The 17,705-nt window shown below is 47.4% G+C and overlaps 1 protein-coding gene across 1 annotated transcript in view; it reads right to left on the bottom strand.

The window, feature by feature from the left end:
* LOC104409582 (serine/threonine-protein kinase SBK2-like) overlaps positions 1-8,026 on the bottom strand; it is an 8,205-nt gene extending 179 nt beyond the window's left edge. The window contains 5 exon segments of the mRNA XM_010019494.1: positions 1-359; positions 361-377; positions 620-822; positions 1,550-1,748; positions 7,967-8,026. The exon segment at positions 1-359 is cut by the window's left edge and continues 179 nt beyond it. Of these exon segments, the coding sequence (XP_010017796.1) occupies positions 1-359; positions 361-377; positions 620-822; positions 1,550-1,739 (769 nt within the window). The 5' untranslated portion in view covers positions 1,740-1,748; positions 7,967-8,026.
* Between the last annotated feature and the right edge of the window lie 9,679 nt (positions 8,027-17,705).

The following is a 17,705-nucleotide window of genomic DNA, read 5'->3' as shown; positions in this document are numbered from 1 at the left end:
TCTCCTGCCACTGCACGAAGTCCTCAAAGAACGGGTCATCTGGCAGGCTCTGCTCCCAGGGGAAGTAGCCAGTCAGCAGGCAGAAAAGCAGCACGCCAAAGGCCCAGGCGTCCAAGCTGGTGTCAATGGGCACCCCCTGGGTGTCAGCGGTGTTGCTCAGCTCCGGGGCGGTATAGGGGATTACCCCAGCCACCAGCTTGAGCTTGGTACCCTTGGGCCGTGTGAGCCCGAAGTCAGTCAGCTTGATGCGCCGACACTCGGGATCGAAAAGCAGCACGTTCTCAGGCTTGATGTCACGGTACACGAGCCCTCGGCTGTGGATGAACTCCAGCGCGCTCACGAGCTGCTTGGCACACTGCTGGCTCAGGGATCCCGTCCTGCCCAGGCAGAAAGACAGGCAGTGCAGCGCATTAGCGACACCTTGGCAGCCCTGCTAGCTGTGCTTTCACCTGCTTGCTCTGCACTGGGGAAGACCTTTGCATTTCTGGTCTTGCAAACCTGAAGCTCTTTCAGTGCTGTAGACCACAGAGAGACCAACAGCCCACTGCGTTCACCTCCCTCTGACCCAGCCAGCCAAATGCTACAGTCCCAGTCCCCACAACCTTGTATCAGCACTCACCCGGGGCTTAATGATAGAGATGAGATCTTTGTGCAGTGCTGGTTCGTAGAGGAAGCCATAGTACTGGCTGGATTCAATGGCAATTCCAAACATGCCGATGATGGCAGGGTGGGTGGCGAGGGAAAGTGCCACACAATACTCATAGAGGAAGGTGTGCAGCTTGGTACTGGATTTGGGTAGAAGCTTGAGGGCCATAGGAGTCCCTGGGGATGGGAAGAGTGGGTTAGACTGCCCTGAAAGGCACTCTCCTCAAGGCCAAACTGAGAGGGCACTGAGCAGCCATGGGTCCGGACTCTCACAGCCACAGGAGGTGTCTGGCTCAAAGCTTTGTGTGGATATATCCTGTGCACACTAAATCTGGGAAGAGGCATTGCCAGTGGTGTGAGTTTTGAGCCAGTCAGTGCATGCACAGGAGCACTGGGCAGCGCAAAGGAAGCTCGGGCTATGTGGGCCCACCAGTCTGAACTGGGACTACTGGGAGGAGTAGTGTCAGGATCCTGTGGGCACTCTTAGGCCTTAATGGCCTTGGCCAACCCCACCTAAGACCTCTACTTACACCCTCTGTCCATGGCCCTTAGGGTACCATTTAAGCTCAGGTCTGAAGCTTCACTCCCTGCCTGAGCTGCATGGTGGGATTGCTGGTTTCCAGACAGATCACATCCATGTTGATGCCTAGCCCTATTGATCCTGACTTGTGGATTGACTTCCCAGCTTGACCCTGCATCTGCCTCACCACTACAACCTTACCTGATGTTCTGGGCTGTCCTTTGGGTGCAGTGGGATGGTCCCTGGCTGGGGAGGTCCTGTCCCAGTGTTCCCTGGGGAATCCCCATGGTGCCTGACCCCAGGGAACCACCAGCCCACCCAGCACCCTGGTGAGTGAAGAGGAGACAAAGCATCGTAGTTCACAGGGCACAGCGAGTTCCTTACCTCTCTGCCTGTGGGTCACCAGCATCACGTGGCCATACTTGCCCCTGCCCAGCTCCCGAATAACCTCATAGTGCTCAGCCACCTCAGTGCGCACCAGGCTCTGAGCTGTGATCTCCAGGAGCTCCTCTAGCATGGTTGGTGCTGCTGTCCCTGCTGCTGCCGCCGCAGCCACCGCTGAGCCCTCGGCCATCGATGAGTGCTGCAGAAACACCACAGCCCAAGTCAGGAACATCACAACACGCACAGAGAAAACCAGATCAAACTCGCCACACAAACCATGCCATGGCAGGCAATGCTTCTGCCACTTGGAGCCTGAGTGCTCTCACAGCTGTGCTAGGCTTGAGCTTGTGCTTTTATACAGTACACCCATGGGCAAAGCCCCTCAACATGCAACAGGTCCACGTATTGAAGGGAACCTCCATCAGCCCTCTAATCCTTTCTGGGCTCCAGACAGAAGTTTGACTCCCTAACTGTAGTCCATGGGACCTCTCATTTCAGGGACCTGGATCACCTTTCTGTGCCAGCTGTACTAAAGCTTGGCTGTCAGGCCTCCTCTTTTTCTAGTCTCCAAGGTGCTAGGGAACAAAATTAACAAAAAATTAACAGTGTGACCCAGTCCTCTTGCTCCCCTTAGCCTACTGCAAGACCATGTCTCTCTACTCAGAAACCCACTCTTACTGCTTACTGAAGAAAGTCCTTGAGGCAGCAGCAGAGACAGACTTGCTCCTTAGGCAGTGGCACAGCTAGCCCATGACAAAAAAGGCATTACTAGTCAGGCAGTGCGCACCAAGCAAGCCAAAGGGAGCTCAGTACCTCACATGCCTGCTGACATTTCTGACCCAAAGTCACTCATCTGTGCAGCCAAGAAACTTGGGCAGGAAGGAAGCTTGGACATCAATGGCATTCTGACCTACCGCCAGCTGCTTCAGACCCATTTCAGAGAAATGCTTTTTCAGCCCCCGCAGCCAGCTACAAGGCAACATTTTAAGGCACCTATGGCAGCACCCTACCCCTGACTACCTCCCTGTGCATTGAACACAGGCCTCCAGACCTGGGAGACCCTCCTCTCTTTGGAGCAAGGTCACTGAACCAGAGTCACAGCATAGCTGAGGTGAGAAGGTACCACCAGAGATCACCTAGTGCAGTCTCCTGCTCAGAGGAAGGTTAACTATAGAAGGTCACTCTGGACTCGTCCCACCCAGTTCTGATTATCTCCAAGGATGGAGAATCCACAGCTGCCCTGGGCAACTTGATCCGGTGTTCAATCAACTTTATGGTAAAAAAGTTTTTTCTTGTGCTTAGATAGAAATTCTGTATTTGAGGCCCACTGCCTTTTGTCTTGTCACTCAGTATCACTAAGAAGACTCTGTCTGTGTCTTTTTTACAGGTATTTATACACATCAGTAAGATGGCCCTGTCCAGCTTTCTCCTCTTGAGGCTAAACAAGTCCCAGATCTCTTTGCCTCTCCTTGTATGAGAGATGTTCCAATATCTTAATCATTTTCACAGCCTGGATTCATTCCAGTATGTCCACATCTCTCTTCTTCTGAGAAGCCCAGAACTGGACCCACTACTCCAGATGTAGCCTCACTAGTGTTGAGTAGAGGAAGGATCATCTTCATCGACCTGCTGGTAACACTGCCTAATGCAGCCCAGGGTGCGCCCCAACACCCTGAGGGTTGCAGCATTCTTGGATGTGTTGTAAACTGTGCAGTGAGGCAGAGCTCTGGAGTAAAACTGGTGGCTCAGCCCTGCACCTACAAACTCAGAATCTCTTCCCATCAAACATTCTGGCACACATGACATCTTCAGGGGAGGGAATAAGACCTTACGTTGTTAAAAAAGGAAGTTGGCATCCTAGGAATATGAGTGGGAGCAGAAAGAATGAAGCCTTGTCCCTTAGTTTTTACATTGCTCTGTGATAGAGCTTCTTACAATTTCTTCAACTTCCAGCGCCCACTGCTGCCTAATCTGGTCATTCTGAAGAATCCACTAATTTAGCAACAGAATTATTTAAACCTAGGGAAACTACAAAAGGGCTGGTTCTGTACAGGAGACTAAGACTACTTGTGGGAGAGTTCCCCTTCTTTTCCCTTCCCTTCTTTTCCCTTCCCTTCTTTCCTAGACTACATTAAGTCTTATCCAGTTCAGAAGTACAAAGTAATTTGCCCTACTTTTCTTCAAAGGCTTTAGCTTGGTGTGAGAGTCAACAGCAGTGAAAGTTAGTAAAGTCTCTAGGGAGTCCAACAATGAACAAATGTATGCATGGAAGGGAATGAGTGGAAGGCTAGTGAGAAACTCACAGTGAAAGACAGTCTGGGAAGTATTTTAGAGATTTTGCTTTGATGTCCTCCTGCCTGCTGCCCAGCCAAACTGGTGTTGCCACATTTAAGTGTTAAAACAAGTAGCTGAAAGAGCATTTTAAAGAGAACCAGCTAGGAATATTGAGTAAAAACTTAAAATGTGATAGAACTTTGAAAGGCATAGACCTCCCTTGATGTTAAATAGGCTAAAGCCACATTAAGTAATAATAAGAGAGATGTCTGCTTTTCTTGTGCAGAACACATTAGATTTATATTTTGGGGGGAGGGAACCCCAACTAAAAGATCTATTCTGTAAGACAGTGTTTATCCTGTATCAAATTCATGGTCATGTACAAGTTCTTGTCAGCAAATGGTTCACAATCTTCTCAGATAACTTAATTTCTCAAACTTGAGTTAGATAAAATTTCTTCTCTTGTAGGCTGGCCACCAGTTAGTGCTATCTAACCTGAAGGTTAGAATCTTCTCACTGTATCCACTCACTGTATTAATCAATAATGATATAATTTTTGAATATTTATTCATTAATCTCTATTTATTTGTATTATTTATTATATGATTCATTATTTTATTTCTTTTAATGATTTGTTCCTTCTATTTACTGTGTAAAAACTTGCTTTTGTAAATGGGAGAACATGCTTCTCTGAATATTTTTGGTTCTCACTCCAGCTTTGGGATTCAAAACATTTCAGTACATAAGATTTTGCAGTTAAAAATAACCCCCAAAACTCTTGTGTCCTTCTACTCCACATTTCATGTGAACTGCAATATAGGTTCCAAGGATCCTTACTTCCATGCATGGTCCCACTGGCATCGAGGGCAGATTGTTTGAGTACAGAGTAGACCATCAAAGTGAAATAGCCAACCTGGAAAGAAAGATCATCCAGAGGACACAGGTAGAGTGTCTTGCGGGACAGTGACAACACTGTGGGTCTGATCAGGGCTCCATATGAAGAAAGCCCCAGCTGCAGTCATTCCAGAACAGTCTGCAGGCTTTGGCCATTGCTGCCCTTGAGGAAACTGACTACAGTGCACAGTCCACACTTCAGGAAATAGCCCGAGGCTGTCAGGTCTTTCTCTGAGATACCACTGCCATTAGCCAGGAAGCTAAGTGAGGTCCAGATTTGGGTCACCACTGAGTAGAGCATGCCTGAGTGCTCTGCATCTACCTCTGTAACCCCCTAGAGTGCCATCTGCCTTTTGCAGAGTGACAAACACTGAGGAGGAAGCCACCAAGGCTCCGTCCAGGATGCACTCACTGTTTGGCTGTGCTGTACTGAAGGCAGCAGGCAGGGTCCTATTCAAAACTGTTCTTTCATCCACTGTCCTTCCTGTGACTCATCCCTGCTACAGGTCCTATTTCCAGGCTGTTAACATGTGAGAAACCCTAATTCCCAAAAAGAGTTTTTAATTACAGCAGCAAGAAATTCACATCCTTTCCACCACCAGGAGATGCTTTCCAACTTCCTGAGGAGCTGAGGAGAAGCTAGCCTATGGACATACAGTGCCTTTTTGCTAGGTAATGTTATTCTGGTTCTTCAACGAAAATGATTAATATATTTGGTCCAGAAAAGCACTCCATACATGTCAAGAGCCAAGGACAGTGAAATCTCTGCATAACAGAAACAGTGCTATGATTGCAGAATCCCAGAGGTGTTTAGGCTGGAAGGGGACCTTTTGACATCATCTAATCCAATTCCCCAGCTCAAGCAGCAGCAGCTGAAGCAGGTTATATAGGAAGGTGTCTAGTCAGGTTTTTAGTATCTCCACAGATATATCCATTATGACTCCAGAGTTTTTCCCAGTTACTGACGGCGTTGGGGAAAAAAATCCACTTCCTCTTCACATCCCTTTCTGGGTGTTGCCTGCTTTGTTTCTACCTGAATACTTTCACACCAACTTTAATAAAGCCCATTTTGCTCAAATCGATTTAATGTATCAAGTAATACGGAACACTTGGTATCTCTGTTGTTATTAGACCAGCACATTCATTCTGTCTAGGGGCTGTGTAAGGACCCTATCTGTGGGGGTTTCCCATCAACCTCTGAATCACTGGTAGGAGTTTGGAGCAGTTCTCAGCCCGGTATTGGTTCATACAGCTCCTGCCAGAAACATCCCATTCACTGATCATTCCCTGAACACTGTCTGTACAAATTAATCCTGCCATTGGTCAAAATCAATAAGCCATACAATTTTAATTAGTTTAAAAATAAGCCCAGTATAGCGGAAATTAATGTATTTTATTGGTGTCCTAACTCCACACAAATCTAAGTAAATTCTTCATGCTGCTTAGTAAATAAAATGAGCACTATGTAAACCCAGAAATGTAGATCTGGTTTAGCCTCATTTTGCAGGCCTTAATACATAGGATGATACAGAATTGCATCAGAAATAATCTATAGTGATATAGATATACATCTTAATGATACAGATACAAGTCTGGAAGATTAATGCTGCAAGGGTTACTGATGTTATTTTGCATTCACTTTGCTGAATAGACTGTCCAAAAAGCATCAGACACAGGAAACATCAGCAGTGAGAGGTAAAATAGGATTTTCTGGATGCTAAATTAGGAAAATAAGCTTCACTGTTAAAAAATAGATAAATAAAAATAGATAGAGCTGCTCAGTCTTCAATAGACTGAGATAGATTATAACAGAAGAAGAGATCTGTTCTGAGACAACGTGTCTCTTACAGTGAACTCTGTTTTCTGTGGAGGTTCCTACACACAGATGCCCTGAGACAGTCTGAAATTTAATCCCTGAAAACCAGCTGAGTTAGGAAAGCTGTATTTCTGAAGAGCTGGCCACCTGCTGATGACATCTTCACTAGAACTGAGAATACTGTGCACCAGTGGATTTTGTATTTTGATTAGAAATGCATTCCTTCCATGTGCTCTGCTTTGCATTCTTATTTATTTACTTTTTTATGATTTTCTTTTTAATGTTAAAAATACACTGATGTGAAAGGATGGTTTCCAGGGTAAATTTCCTGAGCTCTTCTGAAGGCTAGCTGATGGGTGAACAGAATTAGCTACTGGATGTTTTCTATCTTTTCAACGGTATCAGTGAGATCACAGTTCAGCAAGCTTGCGCTGGTGTTCATGGTGTGATGGAAAATGGACTAAAGAAGAAGCATGAGTGACAGAATGGCAATGGGGCTGCCAATTACAGGGGAAACTTCCAGAGGAGCAGTCTTCTTAGCTTATCAAACAGATAGCAAAGAAGTGACTCCATCATCTATGTGTACCTTTGTGGGAACTAGAATTTCACTAGAAGGGGTTCTTCTTTAGTAAAAGCATTATAAATAGTAAAAGCATTATAATAAAAACAAATAGTTGAAGCTGAAATGAGGCAATTTCAGACCTCGACTGCAGTGCATATTTTGTGAAGAAGTGTATTTATCCCTAAAAGTCTCATCAAATAGTATGGAAGAATATGCCTCCATCTCTAGAACTTTTAACTCAAGAATGGCACTTTTTTTTCTTCCCCATAATGTCCACTTTAGTGCAAACCACGTTTAATTCTGGCAAGGGATCTCAACGGATTATCGCTGTGGTTGTTTCTGGCCTTTCTGGACAGGTTTATGGGCTTCCTTCTAAAAGTGGTCAGCAGGCTAATGCTTAATCTCACTGTGGAGAACCGCATGACCGTCCCCTTAGCAGAAATGCGTGTCACTCTTCTTGGGCTGAAACAACTAACAGCCTCCCCAGAGAGAGCCCCCTAAGCAAGCAGTATACCACAGTCTCCACACAGCAGCCTCCTTGGGCAGAAGTGGGCACATACATACAATCTTGTGGGGACCAAGTGCCATCACACCCTTCTCCCAAGCAACCAGTCGCTACCACAGCACCATCCCACCGGACACAACTGGACAAACAGCAACCTTTTGGGGCAGAGCCACCTAAGGAGCTCACCGTCAACCAGATGTGGGAAACGGGTGCACTCCACGTTGCACCGACACGCTATGCCAGAGCCTCCAAAACCAGTTTGTGACGGGTGGGTGCCCTCCTATGCTCCTGTCCAGCCTCCTTCATCCCGCCACGGCTGTAACTTCTCTTCCCACACTCCTTCCCCGTCTGCACGAAGCCTCTCACCTTCTCCAGCAGCGCAGCACTGACAGCCAGCCGTGGACCGCCTCGCTTCTCCCGCCGCAGCCTCTGGGCTGGGTTCAGCATGCACGGAGCAGCCGGAGGGGGCTGCCAGGCATTACGGGGCTAAGCGTGACGCTCCGCCCCTTCCCCCTGCCTCTGGTCGTGGGGGCACACTGCCTCCCTGCTGAAGGTGACCTCCAGGAGGGAAGAAAAGAGGGGCAGCAGGGGGAGGAAGGGGCTTTCCATCTGCCCTGTCTGTGGAGAGGGAGGTGTTGCAGGGGTCGGGGTGAGTGGCTGTTTCTGTACTAGCCCTACCATCGTAAGCCCAAGGGACCCTTCGGCAGACCCACACTTTTCAACCGCTCCCTCCAGCTTGGGCTCTCATTACAGCCGAGGGCGCATAAGTGGCTCCCCGGGCTGGTGCATGGGCCTTGCTCTGGGGCTGTGCCAAGTAAGAGTCCCTGATGGCAGGGCTCAGAGCTTGCGCTTGGCTACCAAGACAGACTGTGTCAGTGAGCATTAGAGACCAGGCACAAACCATGACTGCTTCAAGGTCCCTTCATGGGGCCCAGTGGGTCGGGGTCCTCACACACAGCAGTGCCACAGAGTATTATGGTGAAGATGAAATTATTAATGGTAACTACAGTGACTTGCAGGCATTTCACCCATCTCACCCAGACTATATCCTTGTGCCAAAGTCCACTTTCTTCCACTTGAGTGTGGAGAGGAAAGCAGCTCCTGGGGTCACGGGCACAGTACAGGTCTGAGATGTCGGCTCTGAAGCACTGTTTTTTCTCCTGAAGAGACAGATGAGTTTGTGCATCTGCAGCATTGATGCGTGCAGCTGTGACACAGGCCTCCCTGTGCCCTAGAGCTGGGGCCACGCAGGGGACCCGTAAGGCTGGAGCTGCCCTGATAAGCCTCTGAGCTCCCTCTGGGGGCACAGTTTTGTGAGGAAGGCCGAGGACAGAGGTGAAAGACAATCTCACCGAAGAGAGCACAGCAGCCCCATAACCATAAGTGCTCTGGTAAGCAGGCAATTACCCTTGCTTCAGAGAGCAGGCAAGAAGATTCAGTCCTGACTAGCACAGTCAGGCCCACAGCTGTCCCTGTGCTTCAGGATGAGAGATACGGAGTGAGTTTGTGGTGCTGATGACCTACAGGTCTTGTGCCACTTCAGCCTGCCCCTTCACACTCACTCTTGAAGGATGCTCCACAGATAGGGAAAGTCCTTCAATGTGTTGGATTAAAGCAAGTGCAGCGAAGGGGTCTAGTCAAGAAGGACTCTCCCACACCTTTTTAATCCTTCTTTCTCTTCCATTATCGCTCTTCCTTCATGTACACACAACAGCCTACTTCACTCCCATCAGAATAGCAACAGTTCTTCAAGTACACACCATACACAGCTCCAAAGGATCAGGGTTGAATTAGCCTGTGCTCAAGTTAGCCAGTGCTCAAGCCAGATGATACCAGACGTATGGTTGCAACTGGAACACTGCCCCTCCAAAGAGAAATTGGCCAGGCTCCAGCAAGCACCAGAAGACCCCCTGGGGGGACTGGCTGTTCCAACACACAGTTAGCAGGACACTCAGTTTCTCCAGTGTTGGCGTTAGTGTGAACCATTTTTCACTATATCCTTGGCTAACGACTGCGGTGATTTCCACAGGAGGTAGGTTGGGTGAGGAGGTTTGTATTCCTCTTTCAGAGTTACACAAACCCACATGGTTCTTCAGTTTCCATTCTGTACTATGAGAGGCACCAACAGCATCTAGGGTGATGGAAGATTTGATGCCATTTGAACTCAAGAGAGCACTCTTTGGTGGTATGGAGGCTTATTAGCAAAGGTATGTGTGAGAGAAAGCTGCTGAAATATGGACATCAAGCTCCTCTACCAGAATCTAAATGGCACTGCTTTTTCAGTATCTTAGTCTATGGCAATACTCAGTTTGTCTGTGTATATTCAAATGGACCATAGGCATTTACCCAGTACATCACCAACGGCCGCTCTTCAAAGCAGTCGCTATCCCTTAGTTTCCAGCACTCAGTTTTGCTCAGCCCTTTTCAGAGCCAGCTTTGCCTGATGCTGAGATGAGAATAGCTCTTTGACTTTCCCCATTGCCTTCCTACTTCTTCTACTAACAATTCTGTGAGCTGCCAACACTTTCCTCCCCTCCCTCTTCAGCAGGCAGGCAAGTAAGACATTCTGCAGGGCACTGCAGGGCAAGAGGTGCCTCTTGGACAGGGAGCTGGGGCCCTGGGCCCTCCTCGGCACAGGCAGGGTGCTCAGAGGGGTCCGCCAGCTGCGCCGACCATTTGTGCTGAGGTCATTCAGAGCTACCCCATCGCTGAGGAATCTGCTGGCCTCCTTCCTGACAGTGCCGTACAGTGTCCCACCTCGCCTGCCAGCTAACACAGCATGCTCACCCTGAGCCCGGGCCCTGCTCCGAGACGTACTTCCTCGCCTTGCTCCCCAGCTTTGGCAAAGCCCCTCTCACCCAAAGCCTCTGGTCACCCACTGGCCACTGTATCTGCTCCAAAACACCCTGCTGTTGGGTGCAGAGCTGTTGCAAGAGGCAGTGCTAACCCACTGGAACCTGTGAGCACTGATCCAAATGCCTCAGAGCAATGCTGGGGTGGTGCCCTTCCACCCCACCACAGGGACAGGGACTCACAATAGCTGTATTCATAACCTTTCCCATTGTATTATCTCCCAGCCTGTCCTTCAGGGCCTAAACCAATATACAGTATCCAGTATCCAGGGTACACATTAGGCTTCTTCCTGAAGCTCGATGACTTATTTGTCACCACAGGTACGCAGCTTAGCTTAGTGCCCACCCTAGCCTGGTGAGATGGTGCCACCACAGGAGGCTGCGTTGACTGGAGCTCTGCATGGCTTGGAGACAGATCCTGGGGAGGGCAGGGTTGTGGTGGGGCTTTGCAGTAGAAAAGGCTGGACTTGCAGAGGAAGAGTGGGACTTGGGTGGTGGGGCAGAGACAACATGTATTGCGGGAAAGCTGCCATTAGGGCAGAGAGAGGGGCCAGCTGCTCCTAGGCAACAGGGAGCCAGGAGACAAGGGAGATGACAAGGCTGGTAGGGCAAGGGTTCTCCAGCGAAGTCTTTTCCTATAGTTTTCCACAAGGTGAGAGCAGGACAGGCCCAGGGATGGACCCAGGTTCAGCTGAGAGTACAGATCGTCAGGTGAGCTTGTGGTGACAAAGCAGGTCCAAGGTCCGGCTGAGGAGCTGTTTTGCAGGTCAGGGTCAGACCCTCAGTGGTAGCCAGTGCCAGACACAATCCAGTGATTGCCAGGCAGGTCTGAGGTCAAGCCAGGAAGTCAGTCCATGTGACAGGCTCCAGACACACAGTGTCTATGGCCAAACACAGCTGTGAAAGAGACAGAGGCACACCATGATAGAGCTCAGGCTCAGGGCTGAGCTGAAATGGGGGTGTTGGTCCCACAGACAGAGGTTGCAGCTAGAATCTGGTCAAGGCCACCAAGACCTTATCAGTGCCCCTGAGGCAAGACATAATGATGGCTCCTCCTTACCTCTCAATTTTTCATCAGCTTCATGTCTGCCTCTAACAATGGGCTGGAAGGCAAAGGATGCTTCAACTCCCTGAGGAACACTGATCCCTCCTGTGCTTCCTCACCTCATTTCTACAGCTTCATCTTCACAGGGCAGTCAGCCAGTGCCCTACAAAGTGCTTTCCACCAACCAGTCCCTAGGGACCACTGCTGCTGGGACAGTGTCCCAGTGTCACTGTTTCATCTGATGCCAAGGCACTGCACGGGCTTTTCCTTGGGCTGTCCCCAAAATTAAGAGGGAGAGAGTATTCCCACTTGGGGTGCCAGCAGCTAGTGCCTGCTTTCTGACACATCTGGGTGGACAGGGAGGGGCAGGGAATGCTCATGGAGGGGCATTTGGGGCACACAGGTAAGCAGGGCTCTGGCAGTGGCCAGGGGTATCATAGTATCACAGTGTCAGGAGGCCCCTCTTGAGGCCAGTTTGTGCTTCCCAGCACACACACCAGGGCAGCTTCAGCCAAGGTCATTCCTGGAAAAAAGTTCTCCTGGGGTAATGGTTGGACTTGATGATCTTAAAGGTCTTTTCCAACCTAGCTGATTCTATGACTCTGTGAAAGACACCCAGCGACTTAGGCTTCCAGCTGCCTGCAACACTACCTTCTTCTCTAAAGAAAAGATGACAGAGGGGAGAAGCCATAATAGCTGTAATAAATAGGTATAATAAAACCTTGAGGGCAAAAAATAAGGTGAAAATAAATTACTGCTCACGGTCTTTTCAAAGATAAAAGCACAAGGACTAGAGGCAAGTCCAAGCAAGCCCAAGGCTTCCTCCCACAGCACACCTTCAGCTGTAAACACCTTGCCACGGGAGAGTGTGGGTAATAAATGTGTATGTGGTTTCATAAAGTAACTGGATAGAGATGCTGCAGAGGAAATACACAATTAAATACAAAGATTCAACATCTGTCTCAGACTGCTGGAGCCTAGGAGAATATTTGGGGGATTTACTACATACTTCTTTGCTCTTTTATTTTCCACAAAGACTTTGCCACTGGGTGGTCTTACAGGCAGGATACAGCATTAAACAGTGTTTCATTCTGATCTGGTTCAGCCATTCTCATTCATTGCACTAATGAAAAGCTCATTATGCTGCAGCAGCCCTTGGGCAAAGCTAGCAAGGCAGTAAGCCCCATGGCCCTGCTCTGCAATCGCTTCTCCCAGAAGAGCCCCGTACCTGCTATTTAAATAGCTGGCAAGTGATTATCGGTCCTGGGCTAGCTCATCACCTTTGCAGCCTCTCACTGCTAGGGTGACAGCTTTCAGTCATGTCAATCTCCTTAACCTGATGAGATGTTATAGCATGAACATGCATGGTGGGGGTAGGGATTTCAACTTCAACATCCCTGCTACCACAGTTCTCACAGAAAAAAGAGTCAGGACAGCTGTGGCAGCCTTGAGGCAGACCCCCACCCCTGCTACCCTCGGTTTATCTTCCTGCTATCATGCCCTGTAGGAGCTGTAGGACCTGTCTACTGCTGTGGTCTCTGGAAATACTTCTGTTTGCGTAGCCCACCCAGGGAACTTCCCTCTCAGGGTGATCTGCAGGTATGACACAAGCTATAGGATGCCCAGCTGTACTCCATCCCTAGGAGAGCTCAGGTACAGTAAAAGTCTTCCAGAGAGGAGATTTCATCAACCTTTGTGACCACATGAGAACAGGCTTCACTCACAGGAGGTTCAGAGTCCTCCCTCATCAGAGAGTCAGAGAGTGCTGCTGGTGCAGAGATGTTAGCAGGGATTGTTCCAGAGATAAAAGGAACTGATCCTCCAGACTAACCCTGATCTGCTCATCTTTATACCCTGTCATAGCCAGTGGCTCCATCAGTTCTCAGCAACCTCACATATATGGTAAAGCATTCCCACACTTTGTGGAGAGGCTTTTCTCTTCTAATCCTCAGTTCTGAAACACAGAACCAGGTAGAAAGGATACGTCCAGGATAAACATGTCCATCCTATTGTGTCCTGAACATATTACCGTTTCTGACAGTGCAAACAGAAAGCCATGGATGTACTGAACAGGTTTGGAAAACTCCTGAGTAGGCTTGGCCAGTAAGAGTGGACATACCAAGATGCTAAACCAAAATGTACTATCCAACCCATGCAAAAAAGGGAACAGAAAAAGAGGTTTTGGCCTTGCGTGACATCGTGTTCTTTTGTACCTCCACCAATCCATAATAACTCCAGCAATTACCACAGAATTGCTTCAATTTGCAACACATTTTGGCTTATACTGCACTTACATTCCAAAGAAGATAAGTTCAGAATTATTCCAACAAAATTGTGTGTAGTATGAACAGAAACTAGTCCTAGGACAATAAGAAAAAACAAATAAAACAAAACAAACAAACAAAAAAAAAACCCAAACAAAACCCTACAACCAATATAAAATAGTAAGAACTTGAACCCACAGTTCATTTTTTAAAGGATTTTATTTCTTGAATGCTTCTAAGGATATTCTTATTTTTATAACAAAAACGTGGGGAGGGAGGTTGTCCACAGACTTCCTAAGACCACACAGGCCAGTAATTTGTGGAGGAACCCAGAGTACTCAAAGTGGTTGTGTATCATTGCCCAACCATCTAGTTTCCTGAGCTATTGCTGCTCTTTACCATTGTGCCCATTTAGTTCAATACCAGCTCACTTCTGCTGAGAAACCTCACAGCCCAGCTGGGCTATCAGAGATCACAGGCTTGCGCCACAGGAAGCTGGTCTTCCCACACAAGCACATGTATATGAGTTTGCTTAAGGCATCACTATGAGCATCAGTCTTTCGCTCAGATGAAATTCAAAGTGCTTCTCTCCACAGCCACTGACCCAGACTTGAGAACATGGCCAGCTGTCAGTGACAAAAACAGGACATTAAGTAGATATTTTCCTCCATTAGGAAAGAAGCAAATCAAAGCTTCTTCTGTATTGGCCATAGAAAGTCTTTAAAAACCATCCATCTGTTGCTGTCCCTGCATTGTCCTCTGCTGTTCCTCCAGAGGAGGAAATGGTGAGGGTGTTGGTGATGATCTGACTGGAGCACAAATTAGGTGCCCCTGTGTAAAGCTGCCCAATGGCTCTCAGCCACAGCTTTGAAAGCTGAAAGCTCTCCAGCTAATGCATTATTTTCTTTCAGTGATCTCATGTCTAAAGCATCATTTCCTTCATCTCAGGCTCTCCCGTGGGGTCAGTAAATTCCACATTCAAAGAAGATTTTAATTCCTTGGTTAGTGACAAGTGGGAACGGCGATGTGAGCCCTAATCCCTCTCTTGAGTGGTGAATGGAGCATCTTGTCATCACTGCATCAGACAGATGCTATCAACGATGTCATGAGAATAGCAAACACCAGCAATCTGAGCCAGCTGGAAAACAATAAGACTTGGGATGGTCCCCTCTCCCCTCTATCAGCCTGCATTCTTCCTACTAGTATAGCATGAAACAGTACAGACATCTTTCTTTTCTTTTCTCTTCCAGCTATTTTCCTTCCTTCAGACAGACCATTCCCCAGTTTGCTGGTGGGGAAGAAGGAATTAATATCTAAAAGTTGTTCCACTTTATTAATTCCTGGTTTACTTCTTTCCCTTCAAATTATTTTCCAGCTCCTTGTCTTTCTACTGAGACATACTGACATTCTTCTCTTCAGTCCCCTTTGCATGTACTACTTGGCCCAGCAGTAAAAGGACATTTGGGAGACTGTGAAATTAGGGTCTAGCAAGGGAAGGGGTTGGGTGAGATTGCAAAAAAATGCCCATTTTTCCCCAAGATGCTTTTGTCTTACTGAGGACTAACATCCATCATACCACCAACTTTGCTGACTACTTCCTGTCATTATCCCGGGTTCAGCAATTCCTGAGAATTTCACTTTGCGCTTTGGCTTAAGACCTACAGATCACCCAGCAACAGCCATGAAGCAACACGAGGCCACCTGTCTCTTACAGTGCCATTGCTCGCAGTCTGATGGGGAAAGGCTTAGTGACAGTGAGGACTGTTTATCTCTTCAAATCTCTAGGGCACCTGGAAATAGAAATGACCCCTGCCTTGCCTCTCCAGTGCTGACCCACTGCCTCTCCTTTGAAGCAGATCTCCCTTTATGTCTCTCTACAGAGGGCCTCTACCTTCACTTAATACTGCTGGCTTCTGCTCTTCTCCAACCAAGGTACTGCTGCTAATGTTATCTAGTGTGCAGCCAGGGCTGATTCTTGGCACAGTAAGTCGGGAAGATGGAGGCAGGCATGGGATACCCATGAGTTTCAGGAAGCACCATCACTGCCAGTGTCTTTCCCCACCTGGATACCCCACTTCTGCATATCCTGCCTTACTATCTGTCTCCTACACCCTTCACATACCTGTTTGTTTTTTCACCTCTCTATCCTCACAGACAGAAAAGACCTGTTCAGTAGATCCTTGGCAAGCAAAAAAAGTCTGCACAGGTAATATCTACATGGACTAGTGAAGGTGATCTTCAAGGGTCAGCCTTAGGTCTCTTTTCCTCTTGTTCACTCCCTGCTCTCTTCAGTGCCTGTCTCCCACACCTTTCGTTTATACAGCCAGACATGTGCTCTTCATCCCACCTGGTAACTCTTCACCAGAGTGAAGACCTGTCCTACCAGAAAGACCCTAAAGCTGTGCCATCTCTTCCTGTTCTGTGGTCTATGTTGCTCTGCCTGTAGTCACTTACCATAGATAGCTGCTTGCAGATATTCAGTCTGCAAAAAGTGAGAAAAGTGTGAGAGAGAAATGTTATGTAGACAGATAATTAGGGCTGGGCCTCAGCAGTATTTTGCAGAGGCAAAAAAGACAGGATTATGTGCACTCTAGTCATGTTGCCAGCCACTGCAGTACAAGCCCAGTCCCACTTGGAAGCCCTTTGGCTTTTGACCCAGTTATTTCTATGACTCTCAGAAAGAAAAAATCTGAGCAAAGTTGGAGCTAAACCAGCTGGGTGAGCAAAACAGGGAAAATCTTGGACAATAACAAGCATCCACTCTATTCAAACCATCTGATGGGATCACCTTGCCTTGCACTGCTAACCTACCCCAAGCTGCTAGCTGCTGCACATAGCTACTCACAGTGACAGTCCTACTCACAGGGACAATTTTCACAACTCACTGCTCTCTAAAGCAGCATCACAAAGCACTACGAATTCAATGTTTGCAAATATATACAACAACATGCAAACTACTCCTTCCCCCTGCATCTCTTTCTGGTTGCAAACACCAATGCCTAAAAATTACCTTCAGCTTTTTGTCCAAAGGAGTCAGAGGAGACATTAATGTTTTGTCTTTACTGAATACAGGGGGTTTTTACACGTGGTTAGACACCCATCTGAGGTATCTTGGCAACTTTCTTCATTTTCTGAAGATTCTGGAAAAAAAGTAAGAACCTTAAAGAAAGCTTCAACAGTCTGTAAGCAAAACACCTGGAAGAAAAACTAAAGAACAGTTTAATAGTGCAGTTGGGATATTTTGCAATCCCCTTAACAAATAACATTATCACAGTTTTGCTGAAGTTCATGGCAAACTACCAGCCCAGATGCAAAATTTCCTCACCAGCTCTTAGTATAGCAGTGGTGGGAAGGGAAGGAAAGAAAATATATTGCCACAGGTGCCACCATCTGCTCCATGGTCTGAAAGGAGAACTTTGTTTTGGACCCTTATTAGCCCATTTCATTCTCTACTTTCTGAAATTCAGTATTCTGCTATTCACTGGACTTTGATATACTTCAGCGCCAAAAATGAGAAATGGGCTAATAAGTAACATGTGCAAAGGGAGGTTTCTGAAAGCAGAAAGAGGAGGAAGGGACCAAATTTCCATCACTCTTCCCAGGGGAGCGCTTTGTCAGTCTACCTTTATGTTTTCTTATCTTACATAAAATGAAACCAGATTGTTTTGTGTCCCTGTGACAAAACTACCCACCTAAAAAATGGTCCCTTTCTAGAGGCTAAAGCTACCACTCATTGCCTGCAGTGAAACACATAGAAGTGTCATTAATTAAAGGTATGAAGTCCAGTTTGATTAAAAACTATGCTATAGGAGATTTAAACTACAGTCCTAAATAACAAGCTTAGTATGCCTGTGGATGTGGCCAAAACGGATTACAGCAAGGCCTTCAAAAGGTCAGGAGCTGAATTTACAGGTGTAGTCACTTCTACAACATCTGCCATCAAT

The sequence above is a fragment of the Nestor notabilis genome, unplaced genomic scaffold (genome assembly GCF_000696875.1).
Source record: "Nestor notabilis isolate BGI_N333 unplaced genomic scaffold, ASM69687v1 scaffold11188, whole genome shotgun sequence".
In the NCBI taxonomy this organism is placed as follows: domain Eukaryota; kingdom Metazoa; phylum Chordata; class Aves; order Psittaciformes; family Psittacidae; genus Nestor; species Nestor notabilis.
This window is presented reverse-complemented; position numbering and strand designations above follow the sequence as displayed.